Source organism: Peromyscus californicus, unplaced genomic scaffold, assembly GCF_007827085.1.
Source record: "Peromyscus californicus insignis strain IS unplaced genomic scaffold, ASM782708v3 Scaffold_8__1_contigs__length_139910024, whole genome shotgun sequence".
Taxonomy (NCBI): domain Eukaryota; kingdom Metazoa; phylum Chordata; class Mammalia; order Rodentia; family Cricetidae; genus Peromyscus; species Peromyscus californicus.
In genome coordinates, this window is record NW_026294606.1 from 132883184 (window position 1) to 132903229 (window position 20046).

Consider the following 20046-nt stretch of genomic DNA (forward strand, 5'->3'; position numbering starts at 1 on the left):
GTTCTTAGGCAAGTTACTTACTCCCCCTGCCCCTCCATTTCCGTTATCTTAAGATTTATTTTTACCCTTTTTGGAATCCCCTGTATGCAGATGTGTGTCTGCATGTGCATATGAGTGCAGATGCCCCCGGAGGCCAAATGCATTGGATCTCCCCTAGGTGAGCCACCAGATGAGGGTTGGGAGCCAAACTCTAGTCTTCTGCAAGGACAGTCCACACTCTTAAATGCTGAGCCAGCTCTCCAGCCCCTCAGTTTTCTTTTCTGTGAGGCAGGGGTAACATGGTAATGTGTAAGAAGGGCAGGGTTATTGGGGGATTTGATGAGTTAACACATGGTACAGCATGTCCTGTGTGGCGGAGAGAAGTGCCCTTGTTCCAGTTTCACTGTTAAAAGGAAAGGAGGTTTAATAAGCAAACCACCCCTGATACTTGTTCTAATAAATAGTTAAGCAAAATCCTAAGTTTTGGAAATCAAAAACGAACACCATATTGTTATCTCTCATGCATTGCCCACAATGGGTTGTTTTTTAAACTCCTGCCATGATAGTTTTGGCTTGTACGCTAAGATTTTTTTTCTACCGCAGACACTTCTGTAGTCGCTTATAACCTAGCACCTGTCGTCTGTGGAATTGAAGCAAACAGATGTTTAGTAAAGGAAAGGGCACTGGTCTAAGAGCAGGAAGAGAAGAGTCTGAGGAGCAGCACATTTGGAGAAGGCTGCACTCTAGTCATCGACTTAAACAGGCCAGGAATTGAAATAAAGCTCAAGCATATTCACTGAAAACACATTAAGGACCTTTCTGTATGTCAGACTCTGGGTGATACACAAGAAGGGACAAGAGTTCCACCCTCAGGGGCATGATGCTCTACCAGGTGGGGGTGTCAGATGAGTAGTAAAACATGGCAGTTGTCACCAGGAAAGCCTGTGCGGCCACAGTGGGGCACTGGGAGGAAGGGGTTCCTGCTGGGGTGGAGGGCGAGACAGAGAGGAGTGGAATTAGCTGGGAGACTGCAGAAGCCTGGGGCAGCTCTGTGGAGAGGGTGAGCTTACCCCAAAGACAGGTCAGAGCAGGGACCTCAGGCCTCCAGTCATAGCCAGCATCTGTGGGCACAGTCTCGTGGAGACACATTTCATGGGATCATCAGTGGTGGGCCAGAAATCACTGGCCTGCCATTCTCCAGGAAGTTGAGTTTTCAGCAGTTATATTTAGGCTATTTTTAAAGTAAATTGAATGTTTGGCTTTTATTTTTATTTTTTTTAAAGCTTGATACTGGTATTGAATGCAATTCATTTCTTTAGTTGTGCTGGAATTGTGTTTGCATTTTTGCCCTCTGTGAATATACTTCTTCAGAGTGATTGCTGCATTCCTACAGGTAAACGCTACAGTGTCTTCCTTGGTTAAAACAGTCTGGTGAAAATGTGGTTCTCAAAACCATGAGTGTGGGGAGATGGTTCAGTAAAGTGTTTGCTGCACAGACATGAAGACCTGAGTTCAGTCCTCAGCACACAGAAAAAACCTGGCGTGATGGCACATGGCTATAATCCCAGTACTGGGGAGGCGGGACGGGGGCGGGGACAGGGGCGGGGGCGGGGGCGGGGACAGGCAAGCATGGGGGCGGGGACGGGGGAGGGGGCGGGGACAGGCAAGCATGGGGACCGGGGGCGGGGCGGGGACAGGCAAGCATGGGGGCGGGGGCGGGGACAGGCAAGCATAGGGGCTGGGGCGGGGACAGGCAAGCATGAGGACCGGGGCGGGGGCGGGGACAGGCAAGCATGGGGGCGGGGCGGGGGCGGGGGACAGGCAAGCATGGGGGCGGGGACGGGGGCGGGGACAGGCAAGCATGGGGGCGGGGTGGGGGAGGGGGCGGGGCGGGGGCGGGGACAGGCAAGCATGAGGACCGGGGCGGGGGCGGGGACAGGCAAGCATGGGGGCCCGCTGGTCCAGCCAGTCTAACCAAAACAGTGAAGGTTGTGAAAGAGCCTGTCTCAAAAAAATAGAGAAACAATTGAGGGAAACAATTTCTCTCCCTCTTTTTTACACACACACACACGTGCACGCACGTGCACACACACAACTGGAAAGAGAATTTTTGAAGCGACTTCCACAAACCTGGCTATGAACAGGCTTTGGCTCAGGCCGTGGCCCCTCTTTGATCAGACACTAGGTCCAGCGTGATCTACGTAGCCAGGCTGAGCCTGCCAACCTGCGCAAGACAGATCGCAGATGTGAAGAATCGGTGTGGAAACACCCTGTGGTGGAGCCGAGCCCTCCCGTTGGCTTTTATTGCCCAGCTGGGGGGGGGGACCTTATCTATTATTTCAAACCCCGCCCACCCTCATCTCACCACCAGTGAGCAAACAGAAAGATAAAGGGTTTTTCGCTATTGTTTATTGCTGTTAAAATTTAACCTTGATTAAGATTTAGAGAACCATTTCTTCAGTCCCCAAGACGTATCTTGAAGTAAGGAATTTTATTTTATAAGCATACATACTATTAACTTGAAAAATTATCTTTCACCCCCACCCCTACATGAAAGGTTTCTGCCCACAAGGTCACCCAGTGTACTCTATCAGGGACATCTGTCTTAGGCAGCTGCTCTGACAACTTGCCCTTTTGGTAAGAACTGCTACAGGGCGGGTTGGGCCACCTCTCTGCTCTTAGGCAACCCCAGAGCAGTGTCCTGAGATGTTACCTGGATGGAGCTTTGCACGGCATACTGCTGAACTAGAGTTAGGTGTCCACAGGTCAGGGCCGCAGACGGACAGCGTCTGGAGTGGAGCTGCTGGAGCAGGCTCTTTTTATGGGAGGTGATGAGTGTGAAACCCCGAGAAGTCTGGTGGTTTGCTCAGAGCCCCAAAGGTAGTCACTCTGCTCAGGTCACTTAGCTGAACACCTCCTGCACTTGCAGGACTAGGCAGGAAGCATTTAGGTAATTTGATTGCCAGTCTGTCTTCGTGGACACACAGACAAGGCAGCCTCATCATGAGAACTCTCTTGTGTGTTAAAGCAGAAACCAGCTGCCTTTTGGAGAACATGTGGAGGGCCAGCACAGCTGAAGACTTGTCAGGGTAGACCAGAACACTTTGCCACTGACCATTCGGTGTAGAATTTCAGGCCATGCCTGCGTCTGGACAAAGCTGTAGTCCGGGGTGAACAGGAATGCTGTTGAGCGCTGCTGTATAATTTTAGCTGTTCCTGGTTGTCCCTTTCCCATGTGCCTTGGCGACGCAGAAAAGCAGAGTCCACAGCAGAATCACACATGTCTCTTCAGACTTCAGCATACTGCAGCTTTAGTCTTAGTTTGGTTTTCCTGTTGGCGGGAAAGGGATTTTAATTTTTCATGGAAGGAGATGCAGAGTTTGGAAAGCAGAGTCAACAGTGGCGAGGAAAGGAAGAATCTGACTCGGTCCTTCCAAAAGGTCAAGAGGAGAGCATCCTAAGACTTAAGCCAGGGGGCTGGAGAGAGGGTTCAGTGGCTAAGAGCACACACTGCTCTTACAGAGGATCCACGTACAATTCCCAGCACCCATATTGGGCAGCTTACGACTGCCTGTAATTCCAGCTTCAGGGAACCTGATGCCTCAGGCCTCAGAGGGCACCAGCACTAACATACATGTACAGATGTGTTCACAGATACACACATAACCATAAAGTAAATCGTCTTTGTCTTTAAAGACTTGGCAGAGAGATGGCTTCTCTCTTTCCTTAGTTGGCAAAGTACTTGTGCACAAGCCTGCAGACCTGAATTTAGGTCCCCAGTACTCCCACACAAAGCAGAGTTCCCAGGCAGCATGTGCCTGGAACCCCAGCGCTGGGGAGGTAGAGGGAGGAAGATCCCTATAGCTTGAGATCCAGCCAGTCCAGCCAAATGGGAGCTCCAGGCTGAGTAAGACCTTGTCTCAAAAGATAAAGTGGGAAAGTGATTGAGGAAAACTGCTGATGTCAACCTCTGGTCTCCATGTTTACATGAACCTACACCCCCCCACACACACACACATTCATTCACTCACTCACTCACTCACTCACTCAGGCGGTTGTCAGCTAGGTGAGAAAAGCCCCACTCAGCCAGGCCCCTGTTTCAGGAGGGGCCTAGAGCTCAAGCAGGTCAGGGTGTTAGTTCTCAGGGTTCTCTGAACACATGACCTGATCAGCTTTGAGATGAAGCTTAGGAAATCCATCTGGCTCCACATCCAAGGATAAACCTCAGGGCCGAAGCAAAAAGAACAGGTTACTGATAATGTTTAGGAAGCAAGTTTGGAATCTGGCTTCTCAGAGGTGTCTTGCAGAAAGAACTGCAAGGATTGCAGCAGTTCCCAACCAGGCATGCTGCCCTGAAGTGAAGTTAGGGACCCGAGACTCCGAAGGCACCTGTGCACCTGCACCTGCATGGACCAGGTTGTGTGTCCCTAAATTCATGTTGGAACGCTTACCCCAAGTACCACGGAATGTGGGTTTTAGAGACAGGGCCTTTAAGGAAAAGATAAACTGAGATGAAGGCATTGTGGGGAGTGCGGGGAGTGCTAATGTAGTCTGCTAGCATCCTTACAAGACAGGGCTAGGCTGTGCCGGGATGCACCGGGCGAGAAGGCCATTAGGAGCTAAGACAGAGGTCTCAGCCGAAGCCAGCTCACCACTGCCTTTATCTCGGATGTTTACCCCCCAGGGATCACAGGAAAATGAATTTCTGTTATTTCAGTCACCACTCTTTGGGATTTTATTACAGCTGCCCTAGGAAACTAATACAGACAGTGTCTACAGATCACAAAGCCACCATCGACGTGAACAGACCTTCATAGTGCTTTTGTTTGTTTTCCAGTCCTGGAGATGAAGCTGGCTCTCATGCATGCTAAGCTGTACTCATGGCTTCCCCTTTAACTGTGCACATGCATGCAGGAGACCAGAGTGCAGGAGAAGGATCGCTTGGAGCTGGAGTTATCCATGTGAGTGTAGGAACTGGAAGAGCAGTGTGCACTCTTGACCACTGGGCCGTCTCTCCAGCCTCTTCTTTTGTTGTTGAAGTCTCACTGAGTTGCCCAAGCTGGCCTAGCACTCATCCTGTAGCCCAGACTAGCTTTGCACTCAACAGCATCCTGCCTCCACCTCTTGTTCAGCTCTTCCTCATTCTAAAGAAGGCATTTCCGCACCAAGATACTGATCTTTACTGTTAACTTGTGAATGTGATGGCATCTCAATAAAGATTCAAGAACTGTTTTGTTTCCAGAAGGTCTCGGGTAGTGACTAAAGCTCTTTGGAAAGAGAAGCATGTAGCTAAACACAGGAGGAAAACCAACAGGGGCTGGCCTGTCAGGCATTGAAACCCTTTATTAATACGGTGGTGTGGGCCGGGTGGGGGTGGTGCGTGCCTGTAATCCCAGCACTCACGAGGAAGAGGCAGGAGCATCTCTGTGAGTTCACGGCCAGCCTGGCCTACAGAGTGAGTTCCAGGACAGCCAAGGTTACACAGAGAAACCCTGTCTTGAAAAACCAAATGCACACACGTGCATAGTTAACCAAAAGTAATTAAAAACACCACCACCAATAAAAACAGTGGCGTGGCCACAGACTAGAGCAGAATGGAATGTCTGAAAACAGAACAGACACAGGACACTATGGAAAGTTAGCGGCTCAGTCCCCAGGACAGAGATAGCCTCTTAATCAGTGGCATTTAAGGTGGCTGGCTAACCATTCAGAAAAAAGGTAAAATTAGATGCATTCCTCATACCACAAATAAAACCAGTGGATCAGAAACCTAAATAAATTGAGAAACTCTGCGTGTCCCAGAAGGGTACAGGGATAAATTCTTCCATTCAGCATGGGCATACAAGATTTTATAACTTCAAATTCATAACACACACACACATGCACACACGCACACAACACAAGAAGGATGACCAAACAGGAAGCTGGACAGCTACCCTGTGAGGAGGTTAGAAGAGGGAACTGAACAGAAGAGATGGGAGATGTATTGTTCTGACCTTCGGAACCATGTTAGTGTTTTCTGGATTTGGGAATGGGGGAATCAGTGAGGACTGACAATAAGTTGTGCCTGTAAGCCTAACCCTGAAAGTGGGAGTCATACCCAAACAAACTTTGAGCAAATGAAAATGAACCCACGTATTTTGCGCATAAAAATAAATTTGAAAAGAAAACAAATTCCTAGGTGTAGTTTATAAGCTGGTATGAATATAGTAGTTTTGAAGAAAATAGTGTATTTAAGGGAATTCATGAATGTATTGAAACTGGGCCAGGCATGTTGACCCATGCCTATAATAATCCCTGTGTGCGGGAAGTGGAGGCAGGAGGATCAGGAGTTCAAAGTCATCCTTGGCTACAAGTTTGAGGCTAACCTGGTCTATATGAGTCACTCTCAAAAGTTCCAAACGATTAACTACGTAATAATGAAGGAAGGGAAATACAACGTAGATGAGCTGGGTTGGACTTGGGGAGAGCATTGCATACAAAGTGCTTCTGCACACACCCCAATGTGCACACATACGGCTTAGAGTTAGTGTGACTTCAGAGTCTATGATGTTCCTCATTAAAAGGAACCAGGGACCCAGAGACGAAGAGGAGGAAGTGAGGCAGAAGCCAGAAGCACCGGGTTTCGAAAATCAGAGAGATGCTGACCCCATGCCCCTGAGGCGCAGCGGCTGCCATGGCCAAGTACCTGGCCCAGATCATTGTGATGGGTGTGCAGGTGGCGGGCAGAGCCTTTGCCCGGGCTCTGAGGCAGGAGTTTGCAGCAAGCCAGGCAGCCGCTGGTGCTCGGGGTCGTGCTGGGCACCAGTCTGCAGCTGCATCCAACCTCTCTGGCCTCAGCCTTCAAGAGGCCCAGCAGATTCTCAGCATCTCCACGCTGAACCCTGAGCGGGTCCAGAAGAATTATGAATACCTGTTTAAGGTGAACGAACGGTACGTCCGTGGGAGGCTCCTTCTACTTGAGTCAAAGGTTGCTCGTGTGAAGGAACGTCTAGATGAGGAACTCCAAATACAAGCCCAGGAAGAGAGAGAGAAAGGGCAGGTGCCCAAAACGGGACTGCTGGCCACTCCCACCGCACCCATTTATAGCTTGGTAATAAATGTCTTTTCCATGTTAAAAAAAAAATCTGGGATGCTTAAAGAGTGGTAGCATGTTTTAGAAGGCATAAAGAACAAGCAGCAGCCAATTGTAGGACACAGTGATCCACAAAAATAGACAAGAATAGGAACATTTCAGCCCATTTATCAAGAATTCACAAATGCATGCCAGTGGCTATTAGAGATGAGAAAGAGGCAGGAGATGGGGAAGCCCCTCCTCATGGTAGAATTCTGACTCCAAAATAAGAATAATGGAACGAAAGAAAAGTCATGTTACAACCATCTGAGCAAAGGTTGACTCAAGCAAAAATCTACATTCAGGGTTGATGAAGTCTGATGAGAAATGGAAAGTTTACTCAGTCTGGAGGGTCTGCCGACTGGTAATTACAAAAAGACGCAGTAGCTGTGGATGGTAGGTGAACTGGGCAATAGTCTAACCAAGCAGTTGAAAGGGAACAGGCAAATGATTGGCTTCTGGGTATGTACCTAGAGAAGGGCGTAACATCACCTGCATAGTATGGTAGCCTAGAACCACGGGGTTTAATTATAAAGAACTGTCAGAGGAACCCATGTTGAAAGGCAGTCTGTAAAATCACTGATAAATACATCAGTGGTTACTGTGTCAGTAATGGTCTCAGGTATGTGTAGAAGTCAGTCTGACTGTGTACCAGTTACTCTTGACTGTTGTGGAGTTAAGGAGCAGACAGTGTACAGTACCTGCTCTCAGAGTGTTTGGGGCGGGTGGGAAGTGTTTGGAGCAGAAGGGAAGAGAATGAATGACTTAGTAAATGTGGCAAACTTAAAATGGGATCAGGCAGGTGAGATGGCTCACTGGGTAATGGGGCTTGCCGTGCAGACTTGGAGACCTGAGTTCAACCCCAGAACCCATGAACCCATGTAAAGGTAGAAGGTCAGAACTGACTCCATGAAGTCCTGTGACCTCCACACGCTCTGCACACGGCACACCCCCCCACAATCATCATCTTAATGATGATGATAATGATAAGCTTTAAAGGTAAAAGAGAAAAATAAAAGTGGGTGAATCTGGCTACAGGGGATATACAAGAGTTAACTACTATGGGAGTTTATGTTAAAATAAGAAGTGACTGAAAAGAATGGTCACAGAAGCTTTAATACAGTGATCCCTTCCTAGAAACATCCCAGGTCATCTGTAGGTAAAACTGTATCATCAGATAAATTAAAGACACATAGAATAATTCATAAAACTGAGTGAATCTCACAAGTATAATGTTGAGCCAAAGATGAGTCAGGGGGTTATAACAATCTATTTATTTGAAGATTTGTGCATCTTACTATGGATTTAGAATAGCTTAGTTTACTAGAGGTGCCTGGGCCTCCATCAGCAGAGACAGAGTCTCTTAAAGTGTAGTTCAATGGTAATGCCCATGCTTAGTGTACACAAGGCACCAAGTCTGACCCACAGCACCATGAAAACATAAAACAGTCAGAGATGAGAAAAAGGCCACCTGTCACGTTCATCGATCTGGAGTGTCTTCGCTGTGCTTGATAGTTCATGTCCACGGTCATCTAAACACTGATTGATCTCTGTGATGTACTGGGTCCATCTCAGCACTGTGCCTTGATGCAGATCACTACCAAACAAGATGGCAGCAGGAAGTACAGTGCCCTTTCCTGTCATGAAGTCCGTTTTACCCCCCATGGCCACCGCCCCCTGCTGGCAGTAGGAGCAGTTAAGTTCCCCGTCCTGGAGCTGTTAGGCAATGAGGGCTGCCAAAGTAGGTGCCTTAGGAAGAAGAGTCCGCCTGATGTAAGGGGAACCTGCTAATGTTGCTTTGCTGCAAGTAGTTACTGGACCTCCAGCTGATGACCAGGAAAGGCAGGCTGGGCGAGTCCCAGCACCTGGGAGGTTCTTCTCAGCTGCCTAGCTCGTTCAAGGGCAGCATGGGCTCCATGAGGCCTAGTCACCAAAGGAAAGAAAAAGGGAGAAAAGAAGAGAAGGAACAAGTGATTGGGGTGGCCAGTTCAGAAGTGCTAACTCAGGCTGCAGCGGCTAAAAGACAAAGAATGTTTGTGTGTCCATCAGTAATTCAAGACACTAGGCTGTATGAGATGGGTCTCTGCTGGCAGTAGGAGGCCTTTACCAGGGGTTTCTTTGACACAGTGTCCACCTCAGTTAACTGTTGGAAGGTAGAAGTAGAAAATAATTCTTGCGCCGGGCGGTGGTGGCGCACGCTTTTAATCCCAGCACTCGGGAGGCAGAGCCAGGCGGATCTCTGTGAGTTCAAGGCCAGCCTGGGCTACCAAGTGAGTCCCAGGAAAGGCGCAAAGCTACACAGAGAAACCCTGTCTCGAAAAACCAAAAAAAAATAATAATAATAATTCTTGCTTTGCACAGATTCCATCACTATGCAAGAAATAAATTATATTTATTATACTCGAATAGCAAGGGGAATCCACAAGTGTTATCACTTTATAATAATTGACAAATGAGATGTAGTGTGAGGAATTTTAATACTTTCCCAAACCATTTTACCAAGTTGGCAGCTAAGTCAGTGACAGCCCATGTGTTGTGCATGCCTTCCAGTAGAAGCACTGTAGAGCAGGAACAAGGTTCCTGGAGAGCCAACTCCACATCTAATGTCACCAAACATTCCTTTAGGGAAGTGTGTCGGGGGTCCTGGCCACCATCCGCAGTAACCAATTTAAAATCTCCTTCCTTCTCTCATGTGGTTTTAACACATGTTGCTTCTCTCTACCGTTTGCAGACCACAAGAACAGGAGGGCTTCCCAAGGTCTTTGTCACTGAGCGGAGCCACCCCGTGACCCTGGAGGACACCTTGGGGTCTGGTGACATTCCCCAGGGTAGGGTTCTATAAGTCAACATTAGGCAGCCATCCCTCCTAGGGTGCCATATGGTGATGGCTCTGTCAGGATTTTCTGCGGTTAGCCGGGCTAGTTTCATCACCCAAGCTCTTAGCTTTCCGAAGACAGCTTTTTGCTTCTGTCTTAGTCTTGGGTCTTCAGCCGGCAAACGTAACTATACCCTCTGCATCCTCCTTGGTCCTGTTGTGTGGTGTTGAGGACCACGGAGAAGTGGGTGCATTCATCCAAGTCCTCACAGAAAGGATGCTTCTAAGTATGGCTGCCAGGACATCCCCGAACCTCAGAGGCTGTGTAACTGACTGCCTTCCCTGGGCTTCGGTGTCACATGCTCATTGTTTACTGCTTTTTATTTTAAAAGGAGTTAATGTGTCGATTACAACACTTAATGGTAAATAATACCATTCAATACATATCAACTCAGATTTGAGCAGACTGTTACATGAGAGTATCAGTGTCGATATGTACATATGTAAACAGAGTGGCCCAGGCTGGACTCCAACCTCGGATCCCTTTGCCTTAGCCTCCCTCCTGAGTACTGGGATTGTGAGTGTATGCCAGTGTGTGTGTGTGTGTGTGTGTGTGTGTGTGTGTGTGTGTGTGTGTGTGAAGGGGTACACATGCCACAGTGCACAAGCGGAGGTCAGAGACCAACCCTGTGGAATCGGTCTGTCCTTCCACCTTTACCTGAGTTCCAGGGATCAAATTCGGTCTCTTACTGTATGACAGACCCTTTTACCCATGAAGCCATCTGGCTAGCTGGTGATATATATTGTTAATTATGCTTTAGCTTTTTTGTGAATAGGAAAATTAAAAATGGAATAAAGCAACTAATTTTAATCTGAAACTGTCTTCCCAGTGGCGCTGCCTTTAGGCTGGGGTCCTGTGATCTAGGCTGTCCTCTGGAGCGGAGAGTCACTTTCCTCGGACAGCAGGGTGGAGGTCAGGTCATTTGCCCTCACCTACCATGAGGTAATGACTGGTTCTCACTTCTCTCACTTGTCCCTGTTCTCTTCCCGTGCCCAGTCCTTCCTCCAGTGCTGGTGCCCAGGCACAGCGAGTATAACCCTCAGCACAGCCTTCTGGCGCAGTTCCGCAACCTGGGACAAAACGAGCCTCACATGCCGCTGAACGCCACGTTTCCAGATTCCTTCCAGCAGCCCAGCAGCCACCCATTCCCCCACTCGCCCAACAGCAGCTACCCCAACTCTCCGGGCAGCAGCAGCAGCACCTACCCTCACTCCCCAACCAGCTCAGACCCAGGCAGCCCTTTCCAGATGCCAGGTAGGAGGGGGCATTCTGGGCCCTGCCTTGGGGAGGTGGGTGGGCGTGGCCTGCAGGGGGATGGGGGGTTGAGCCCTGGACAAGCCCCTTTGAGCCAGTGCTTCAGAATAACAGCATATCGCGGGGAGTCATACAGCCGGAGGAGAGGGTGGCCTGTTTGATTCCTGCTATATCTTCCCCTTGTTTTCAAAAGTTTTGAAACAGCTGCATCCTTCTGGGAGTGGCATGGTTGTCCCAGTCTCTGAAAGGGAAATGTCATGTTACACAGTGCTGTTCTGTGGCTTCGGCCAGCATTTCCCACGTTGAAGATCTCCCTTGCTATCGCTGCGGCCACAGAAGAGTTAGTTCCCGAGGGATCACACCCCCCATTTAATTAGATGCATTTAGCCGATGATGTAATCCCAAGAAATGTACTTTTAACAACAAGGAATTGCAACAGAAGGTGCTGGAGACCATCTGCTTGTTGAACTGAGCAAAGACAAAAACCAGTTTTTTTCCTGTCTTAGTCATAACGGATGGTGTAATAGTTATCAAAATAAGTGATTAATTAGAAGATTATATTTTTCAAATTACAGGTTAGTAAACAAGCATCTCAAATATTGGTGCCAGAGCTCATGCTAGTTGACATCAAGAAGGACATGATACATCATGAAATCTGTGAATATTTTTGTTAGGGAAAAGACTGGGCAGGCATGTTTACAGAGCCACTTAAAAGTGCTTTTAATTAAATTTTACTTCAACATCCATGTTGGACCTTCAGAAATTGATCCATGCTTTATTGCTTCTTCTTTCTTTTTAAACACTTGTTTTTCAGCCGGTTTAATTTGCATTTTTTTGTGTTTGGGATGAAGATGGGAGATAGATTATTTTAGTAGCCAAACTAATAACATTTGGTGGTTTCCTATCCACCCATTCCCTGGCAAGCCCATTGGGTCTGGTGGACTGGACGGGTTAGTGGGGAAAGGGTCCGTTTCAGAGGACTTTTGACAGGGGCAACCCCAGTGAAAAAATCAAAGACTGTCACTTGAATCCCGTCTTGTCCTGGACTGCCCGGGGTTAAAGTACAAGCCCAGGAAAGGAGAACAGAAGGGCTGTGCTCTGCAGGGATGGCAGAGCCCCATCAGCTACGATCTGCCTGGGGGAGCCCTGGTGGTGCCACGGGTCGCTAGTGAGATTTTCACCAGCCTGTTGGTGTAAATTCAGTGGGTTCTGCTGAGAAGAGGCTCCACCTCGCTGCTGCCTCCAGGCCAGCAGAGTTAACTTCACTGCGGCCGGCAGCAAGAAGCTGGAGTGAGGCGGGACAGTCTGAGAGGGTCCCAGGAGGCCCGCTGGCTCTCTGCTGGGTCGGAGGTGGGAGGAGTTGCCAGGGAGGCCTGAAGGAGCAGAGTTTGTTATTTGGGTTCCATGGTTGCTTCTGAGTATTTACCCAAGCATTCATGGCTCCCTGTGGTAAAATTGTGTTCTCCAGGCTCTGCTGTACACGCTGGGTGGGCTCACAAGCCAATGAGGAACTTGGTTTTCGAGAGCAGGAAAACGAATGCCCTGTGTTTCACAGTAAGAAAATGCCAGGCTTGCATTCGTCTGTGTGGTTTAAGTAATCGTATTATTTGCTGGAAACTGTTCGGAAGAGCCCTATGTAAATTCTCAAGCAGAAGACAGCTGAGATAAGCTGATTTATTGCCTAGTATTCTGTTATTGGGGGTTTTTGAGCTAGCTATTGCTCAAATGGTTGGGGCAGAGACTGCTTAAAGCCATGGGAAACCAAGTCTCAATCAGTAGGTTGTAGCAAGCCCAGAGAGCAAATTCCTGCCCGTAGTTTGCTGCTGGGGGCCTGAGAGAGCTTCTCCTCACCGATCCTGTCAGCCAGTTTTACACCAGTAAACCAAGCTTCCGGGTTCTCAGAGTCTGCTCATGACAGTGTGCTCCATGCTCTTCTCATGGACCTAAAGTGACCTGCTCCTAGGTAGGCAGGGGACTCCTGCGACCAACTTACGTTTTTTTCTTCTCACTGAAATGTCACTGGAAACAAAGTTTGGGGATACGATTGTTTTAAGAAACTATACCCTAAGTCCAGTGTCTTTAGCATCTAGCCTTTTTTGTGAGGCAGGGCCTGACGTAGTCAAGGTTGGCCTTGACCTCTGCATCTTCTTGCCTCCATTTCCTAGCTACTAGGATAGCAGGCAGGTGCCACCATAGAGGTAAGGAGGTGGCTTCAACGTGAGTGATTAGTAATCTCAGCACAGGGAGGCAGGGACAGGGAGATCCCTGGGGCTCACTGGCCAAGCAGCCTAGACTGCCTATAGAGCTCCAGGCCATGAGAGACCTTGCTTCCCCCACCCCACCCCCAAAAAGTGAGGGCTGGCCAGATGGCTCAGTGGGCAGAGGCACTTGCTGCCATCGTGGAAACCTGAAGTCAGCCTCTGGAACCCACATGGTGGAGAGACCTAATTCCCGAAGCTATGCTCTGACCCCTACACACATGTGCACACACATGCATCCGCATATACGTGCACGGGTATAAGCATACACCTGTTTATATTTCAAAGCATGTCATTTTTTTTTTCAAACTGTAGCGGACACCCCCCCACCTGCTTACCTGCCTCCTGAAGACCCCATGGCCCAGGATGGCTCTCAGCCAATGGACACGAATATGATGGCACCTTCACTGCCCTCGGAAGTCAACAGAGGAGGTAAGAGAAGTTGCTGCTCACTCCCTTTTTAGTTTGTTGTCCCTATGTCCAAATGTGACTTTCATTCACATAGACCTTAAAAAGGTCGTTATTTGAGAAACATGGAAAACAGGTTTTCTGTTGTTGTTTTAAGCTTAATGGAAAGAATTCTCTAGAACCCATCTTTTTACTTAAACTCTGTCACAATTCCATATGAGATCTCAGAATGAATGTGGAGGTCTCAGATTTTCACTGGTCTCTGAAATGGCCTTAAGCAGCATTCTGCCATTTTTGTACTACATAGTTAGGTGAAGTTAACCTCAGCTTTAGTGGTTAGGAAACCGAACTGTCAGTCAACTCTGAGGACAATGGGAGATGCTGTGTGTTGAGTCTTCAGACAAGACTTGTTGTTTATGTAAAAATAAACAAGCATGTCTATGTCATTAGCACGCTAATTCGCTTTCACCTTCAGTAAATGGCTAACTGATATATATTATCATATATACATACATACCAAATAACTGTTTAAAATGCATTTACCTATGACTCATTACCCATAAGTGTGGGTTTGTATAGCTGTCCCACATACCTGTGCATCCATGAGGTTGTTAGAGATCTCTTGAGCATGCAGAGACGGTGGGGAGGAGACGGTTGAGTCCTCTTTTACATAACAAACATGTCTGTTATTTAGATGGTCATGTGTTCAGGTCTTCAGTAATTAATAACTTGAGATCCATGCTGCAAGAAGTGTCTTTAAATGGGCCGAGAGGAACAGGCCGTCTATAGAAGTGCAAAGCCGACTCCCGTGGGTGATCCGTACAGCAGGGTTTCCCAGCAGCACCTTTGGGTCAGAGTAGACTCGCATGTGCCTCGTCTGTTTTATGGTCCTTATCTGTCACTGAAACAAGTAGTGACATTTGTTTTCTTCTTTCTGGACTTGTGCCTAACTTAATTACAAAAAAAGAAAAGAAAAACAAGAAAATTAGAGGATGGAATTTTACCTCCCTTCCCTCCAAGAGCTTACAAGTAGAACTGAAGTTCATGTTCCCTCTCTGGGGAGGAGGAGCTGGTCTTCACCGTCGGCCCGTTTCAGCCGGGGAGTGACTTGGTGTGTGGATGACTCCACCTGCTTCCCAGAGCCACAATGGCAAGCTGAGTCAGCTTAAGGGAACAGAGAATCAGATACTGACACCCTACCACCACCGCCAAACACACACTAGCCCTGCCGTACAGTGCCATGCTGCTCTGGCAAGATAGGCTCCCGGTCAGTAACTTCGGGAGGAGACCTCCCCCAAGTGCTCAGCCTGGGTGTGAAGCAATTGAAATTAAAAAGCAGTGTGCCTGCTGAATTTGTCTTATTTTGTTCTTACCCCCATTTTTAGCGAATGGGAGGTAGCTCAGACGTTGTCAGAGCTGCTGATGCTTGTTAAGGATTTCAATGTGATGCTGCCTGTCTGCCAGTGTAATAACAACAGCAGCAGGCCCTGCTCACCTGTGACTGTAACAGCAAGAACAAGCCCTAGTGCGGACTCTGGGTTTGGGATGGTGATGTAGCAGCTCTTGAGTTATACTGAATGTACCACTCTGATGGGGGATCTTGGTGGTGAGAGGGCATATGGGAAGTCCCTGCATGACCCTAACTGCCCCAAAAATAAATTTTAAAAATGATGATAATAATCTAAAAGAAACTTAGTTGTACGATTAAGTAAATTAGAACATACAACTTTTAAATCAGTGATTTTGTTTTGGAGTTTTCTTTATAGGCTCTCTATATTTTACGGGTCTTGGTCATCGTTAGATGCTGGGAGTCAAAAAGTAGAGGCGTCTGATTGAGAGAACAGCCAGCCCCATCTGACCCATTTTTGGAATTTTTATTTGGGGAGCAAGATACCCTGTGTGGACCCTATAATGGTACTGATGAGATTAGCTCTATGACTTACTTTTAAGATCTCCTTCTTTTTAAATAGCCTTAAAATGTTCCCTGTTAGAGCCAATTTAAAAACCACCTAGTATTTTCAAAGGAAAAAATGTTGGCTTTTCTCCTGTTGTTACCTGTGGTGGTTTTCCCAGAGCATGGGTCAGCAAATTACAACCCACAGACAGATCAGCCCACTGTCTGTTTTTGTAAATAAAGCTTTATTAGAACACAATTGTGCCCATTTGTTACATATGATCTATGGCTAGATTTTTTGTTTGTTTGTTTGTTTCTGTTGTTACAAAGGTAGAGTGGAATAGTTATGATAAAGACCGTATGTCCCACAAAATCTTTCTGGCCTTTTATAGGAAAAGAACGTGTCCACATGTAAGCTAGATGAATAATAGCATTTTTAACAACACTGATAGCTGATAAAAGGCCTCTGTGACCAATGGCACAGCCTTCTTTGGGGTTTGGCGCTTGTGAATGACTGAAGCTTTGCTCCTTGAAGAACAGCAAAGGGGTGACAGGGAAGGGTTGTCTAGAAGACAAGAGAAGTAGTAGTGTATTTTCAGCCAGCCTACTTCAGTATGTCGAGCAAATAACAGGCGGTAATGCTAAGAGCATCAAAGTCCTTCTGTCTTCACCAAGCCTGGTGGATTTTCTTTCCATTTCTCACATTTGTACACCGAGGCCCTGAGGTTCAGATCAGTAATAATTAAGTTGGCGATGGTGTGATTTGTATCCCTGGGGTCTCAAAAGCATGCTCTCAGAGGTTTTGCTGCAGAGGGTTCATTTCCCAGCCTTTTGGTTGAAAGTGTTGAGAAGCATTTTCTGTTTGGAGATTCATCAGTCTTAAGAGATTGGGCCTAACAAGCTGCATCCTGTCAGTAAAGCTGGGTAGTTTCCATTGTTGGCCCATTCTGGGAAGGGAGAGACAAACACACCTGCTCGGCTTGAAGCAAATATAAGGAAGTTAGTGTGGAGTCTGGATGAGAGAGATATGATTCATTCAGGGGGAATGGCCAGCTGGCACGATTTCTTCCTGAGCTATAGCAAAACTGGAGCTGCGGCCAGCACTGGCTCCTGTGTAGCCAAACAGCTTCTTCACGATAGGGAGAAGCTAATTTTCAGTGCTTTGAGAAAGCAGAGGTCTACCAAGGCTTTGCCAAAAGCGGTTCCTTTCTTCACCGGCCCCATCGGCACATCTCCGGGCCCCTCTTGTTCCTGTACCACTTGCTTTTTCACTGGTCACTTGTATTTCTTGTAGGTAGTGTGCCAGCAGGAGTGATTTCTATTATTTCTGTATGTTAATGAGCCAGTAATAAGTCATTAGTATTCAGCAAATGCTATTGCAGGGCTTGCTGAGCTGGTATTCCGGATTTCTGCCAGTCACTGGAGAAGACTGCTCCCCAATTAAAGGGGAATGCCACCCTTACCAAGAAGTACTTCAGATCTCACAGAAGGTGATCCACGTGATCACCGTAGCTGCCCCTGCCTGTCTTCATTCCACAGTGCTCAGCCAGTTTACAATGCGGTTTCGGGTTGGGGGTGCTCCAGGCGCAACCCGTGAGCCAACAGAACCTTTTTCCCCCCTCTCACAGATGTGCAAGCTGTTGCTTACGAGGAACCAAAACACTGGTGCTCTATTGTGTACTATGAGCTCAACAACCGCGTGGGCGAAGCGTTCCACGCCTCCTCCACAAGCGTGTTGGTGGACGGTTTCACCGATCCTTCCAACAATAAGAACCGCTTCTGCCTTGGGCTGCTCTCCAACGTTAACCGGAACTCCACTATTGAAAACACCAGGCGACATATTGGAAAAGGTGAGCTTCTCTTTACCCCTCTTGCAAGCGTTCATCTCTTGTTCCTCCATAAGTGACTCCGTCATTCCTGTGGCACACGCCAAATGTTCAGATGCTGCTGTCTGGAAATTTTTCTAATCGATGATCTTAGTGGTTTTCCAATTCTCGTGATATTGATAGGTACCAGCTGACATTGACTTGTTATTGTGGGGCACTATGCTATCTTAAATTTTTGTTAGTGGTAGATTAAAACAGTTCTGTAACGTTTACATGTATTTATTATATGATTAAGTCAGTGACTAACTGTGTGGGTAGTGCTCAGAGCTGAGTTTTCCCTGTGGAGTAAGGAACATGCCACCAAGAAGGGGTATGGCATTCCTTGGAAAATGTCAGTATAAAATCATAATTTAATGACATGACCTGTGTTGATGTGCTTTTGTGCATATGTCCTTATACAAGCCTGTGTATGCACCCTCAGACTGCATACTGAAAAGGCAAAGAGACAAAATAACAATATGCATATCTAGTGTCCAGATCATCGCTGCTGTCTATCCCCAGTGAGGGAAACTGTGGCTGCCTCCAAAGCTGGGACGGGCTGAGCCTGGCGCATCTCACGTGACCGAAAGTGAGGAAAAGCTGGAAGTGGTGCTGCTTCTCGGAATCTAGCTCCCACCACACAGCTCTGGACAATTTCAGTACCGAAGTCCAGCTGTCCATGGGAACTAAAATCCGTGGGTGCTCAGTTTCCTCATCTAAAACTGTAGTGTATCGTGGAACTCACACACCTCACCTTTCAGGTGCCCTTTGAGTCACACTCTGCAGAATCCGCATCATGTAAATAGTTGTACTGTTGAGTGACGCCCGAGAAGGCAAACCTGTGCATGTTAATGTTGGTGCTATTAAAAACTCATTTTTGATCTGTGCACAGTTGAAACTGGATTCCAGATCCAGAGATAATGAAGAGCAACTGTAATTAACTGCAGTAGTGGATCTTAAGATACTGCTGGGTGTGGGTGAGCATTACCTGGAATGCCGTCACTTGGGAGGCCTGAAGCAGAAAATCAAGAATCCACAGCCAGGGTGGACTACATGCGTAGTGAGATTCTGTCCAATAAGTAGATTCTAAGTGATACAGCCATACTAATAGAGAAATGAGTTAATTGGGAAGTCCAGTAGTTAAACAGACAGTGCTCGAGTACAGACGTCATCATTGCGTAACTGTTGTAGTAAGTAAGGATCACGTAAGAGTCATCTGTTTAGGGCTGGTGAGATGGCTCAGGGGGTAAAGGGGCTTGCACCATGCCTTATGAGCTTAGTTCAGTCCTCAGGACCGCATGGTAGGAGAAAGCCAACTCCTGCACGTTATCTTCTGACGCATACACACACACACACACACACACACACACACACACACACACACACACACACACGACAGCACATGCCTCAAACGCATCATGCACACACATAGAACAAGTAAATCTAATAAAAACAAAGGACCATTGATGCGTGCAAAATACAAAGAGAGATTTTGAGAATCGAGGTGTTTACATGTTTTAAAGTGTTTCTCCACAAACTATTTTAATTGCAAATAAAAATTAGTTGCAGAATAAAAATTAATTATACAGTGGATAAGTCTGCATGGTCAGTAAGTTTATCAGTCCCCCATCTTGACATCACCAGTGAGAGGTGTATGGGTAGCATATGCTGGGGAAGCAGAGGCAGGCAGATCTCTTGAGTTCCAGACCAGCTAGGACTACATAATGAGACCCTGTCTCTAAACAAATAAATAAAGTAAAAATAAAAGAATCAACATCTACAGCAGTGGATCAGGTAAAGTAGTTTTAATAGGTGCTTAAGAGACATTTGCAGCCGGGCGGTGGTGACGCACGCCTTTAAATCCCAGCACTCGGGAGGCAGAGCCAGGCGGATCTCTGTGAGTTCGAGGCCAGCCTGGGCTACAGAGCGAGTTCCAGGACAGGCACCAAAACTACACAGAGAAACCCTGTCTCAAAAAAACAAAACAAAAAAAAAATGAGAGAGAGAGACATTTGAAAAGATTTTTAAGATTTATTCTTAGATTCAAAGAGGAAACCTAATAACTGTCGAACTCGGCAAGCATTTCTTAGTGTGACCAAAGCAAGAAAAGATAGAAATGACAACCTGAGGTGAAATGGACTTAGGTTTCTAGCACAGATGGGCGTTCCTGCACCTGTAGACTGCTGACGTTTTCTGTCAAGACATTTAGGATGGAGAAGTGTGTATTTCATTACATTTTAATGGGACACTCCCCCAAAGTAGTAAAAAGCTGAATGGTAGAATTTCCTCTTTAAGAAGTTAGGAGGGAAGGGAGCACTTGAAGTCGTCCCAAATGCCTGACTAGTGGACAGTGTTGAATTAGGGATGATGAAGAAGCCAAGATTCTCGTGAAGGAAGC

At 47.2% G+C, this 20046-nt stretch overlaps 2 protein-coding genes across 4 annotated transcripts in view; both read left to right on the plus strand.

The window, feature by feature from the left end:
- The window catches only part of Smad1 (SMAD family member 1), a 65102-nt gene that overhangs the window by 35152 nt on the left and 9904 nt on the right, over positions 1-20046 (plus strand). For all 3 annotated transcript variants that reach the window (XM_052727119.1, XM_052727120.1, XM_052727118.1), the window contains 3 exons: positions 10966-11223; positions 13797-13913; positions 17412-17633. In XM_052727119.1, the coding sequence (XP_052583079.1) occupies positions 10966-11223; positions 13797-13913; positions 17412-17633 (597 nt within the window). The remainder of the gene's footprint in view (positions 1-10965; positions 11224-13796; positions 13914-17411; positions 17634-20046) is intronic.
- LOC128103051 (mitochondrial import inner membrane translocase subunit TIM16-like) lies at positions 1923-10959 on the plus strand. The gene has a single exon (XM_052727122.1). It carries the CDS (start codon positions 6656-6658, stop codon positions 7127-7129), a length of 474 nt encoding a protein of 157 aa, XP_052583082.1. The 5' UTR covers positions 1923-6655; the 3' UTR covers positions 7130-10959.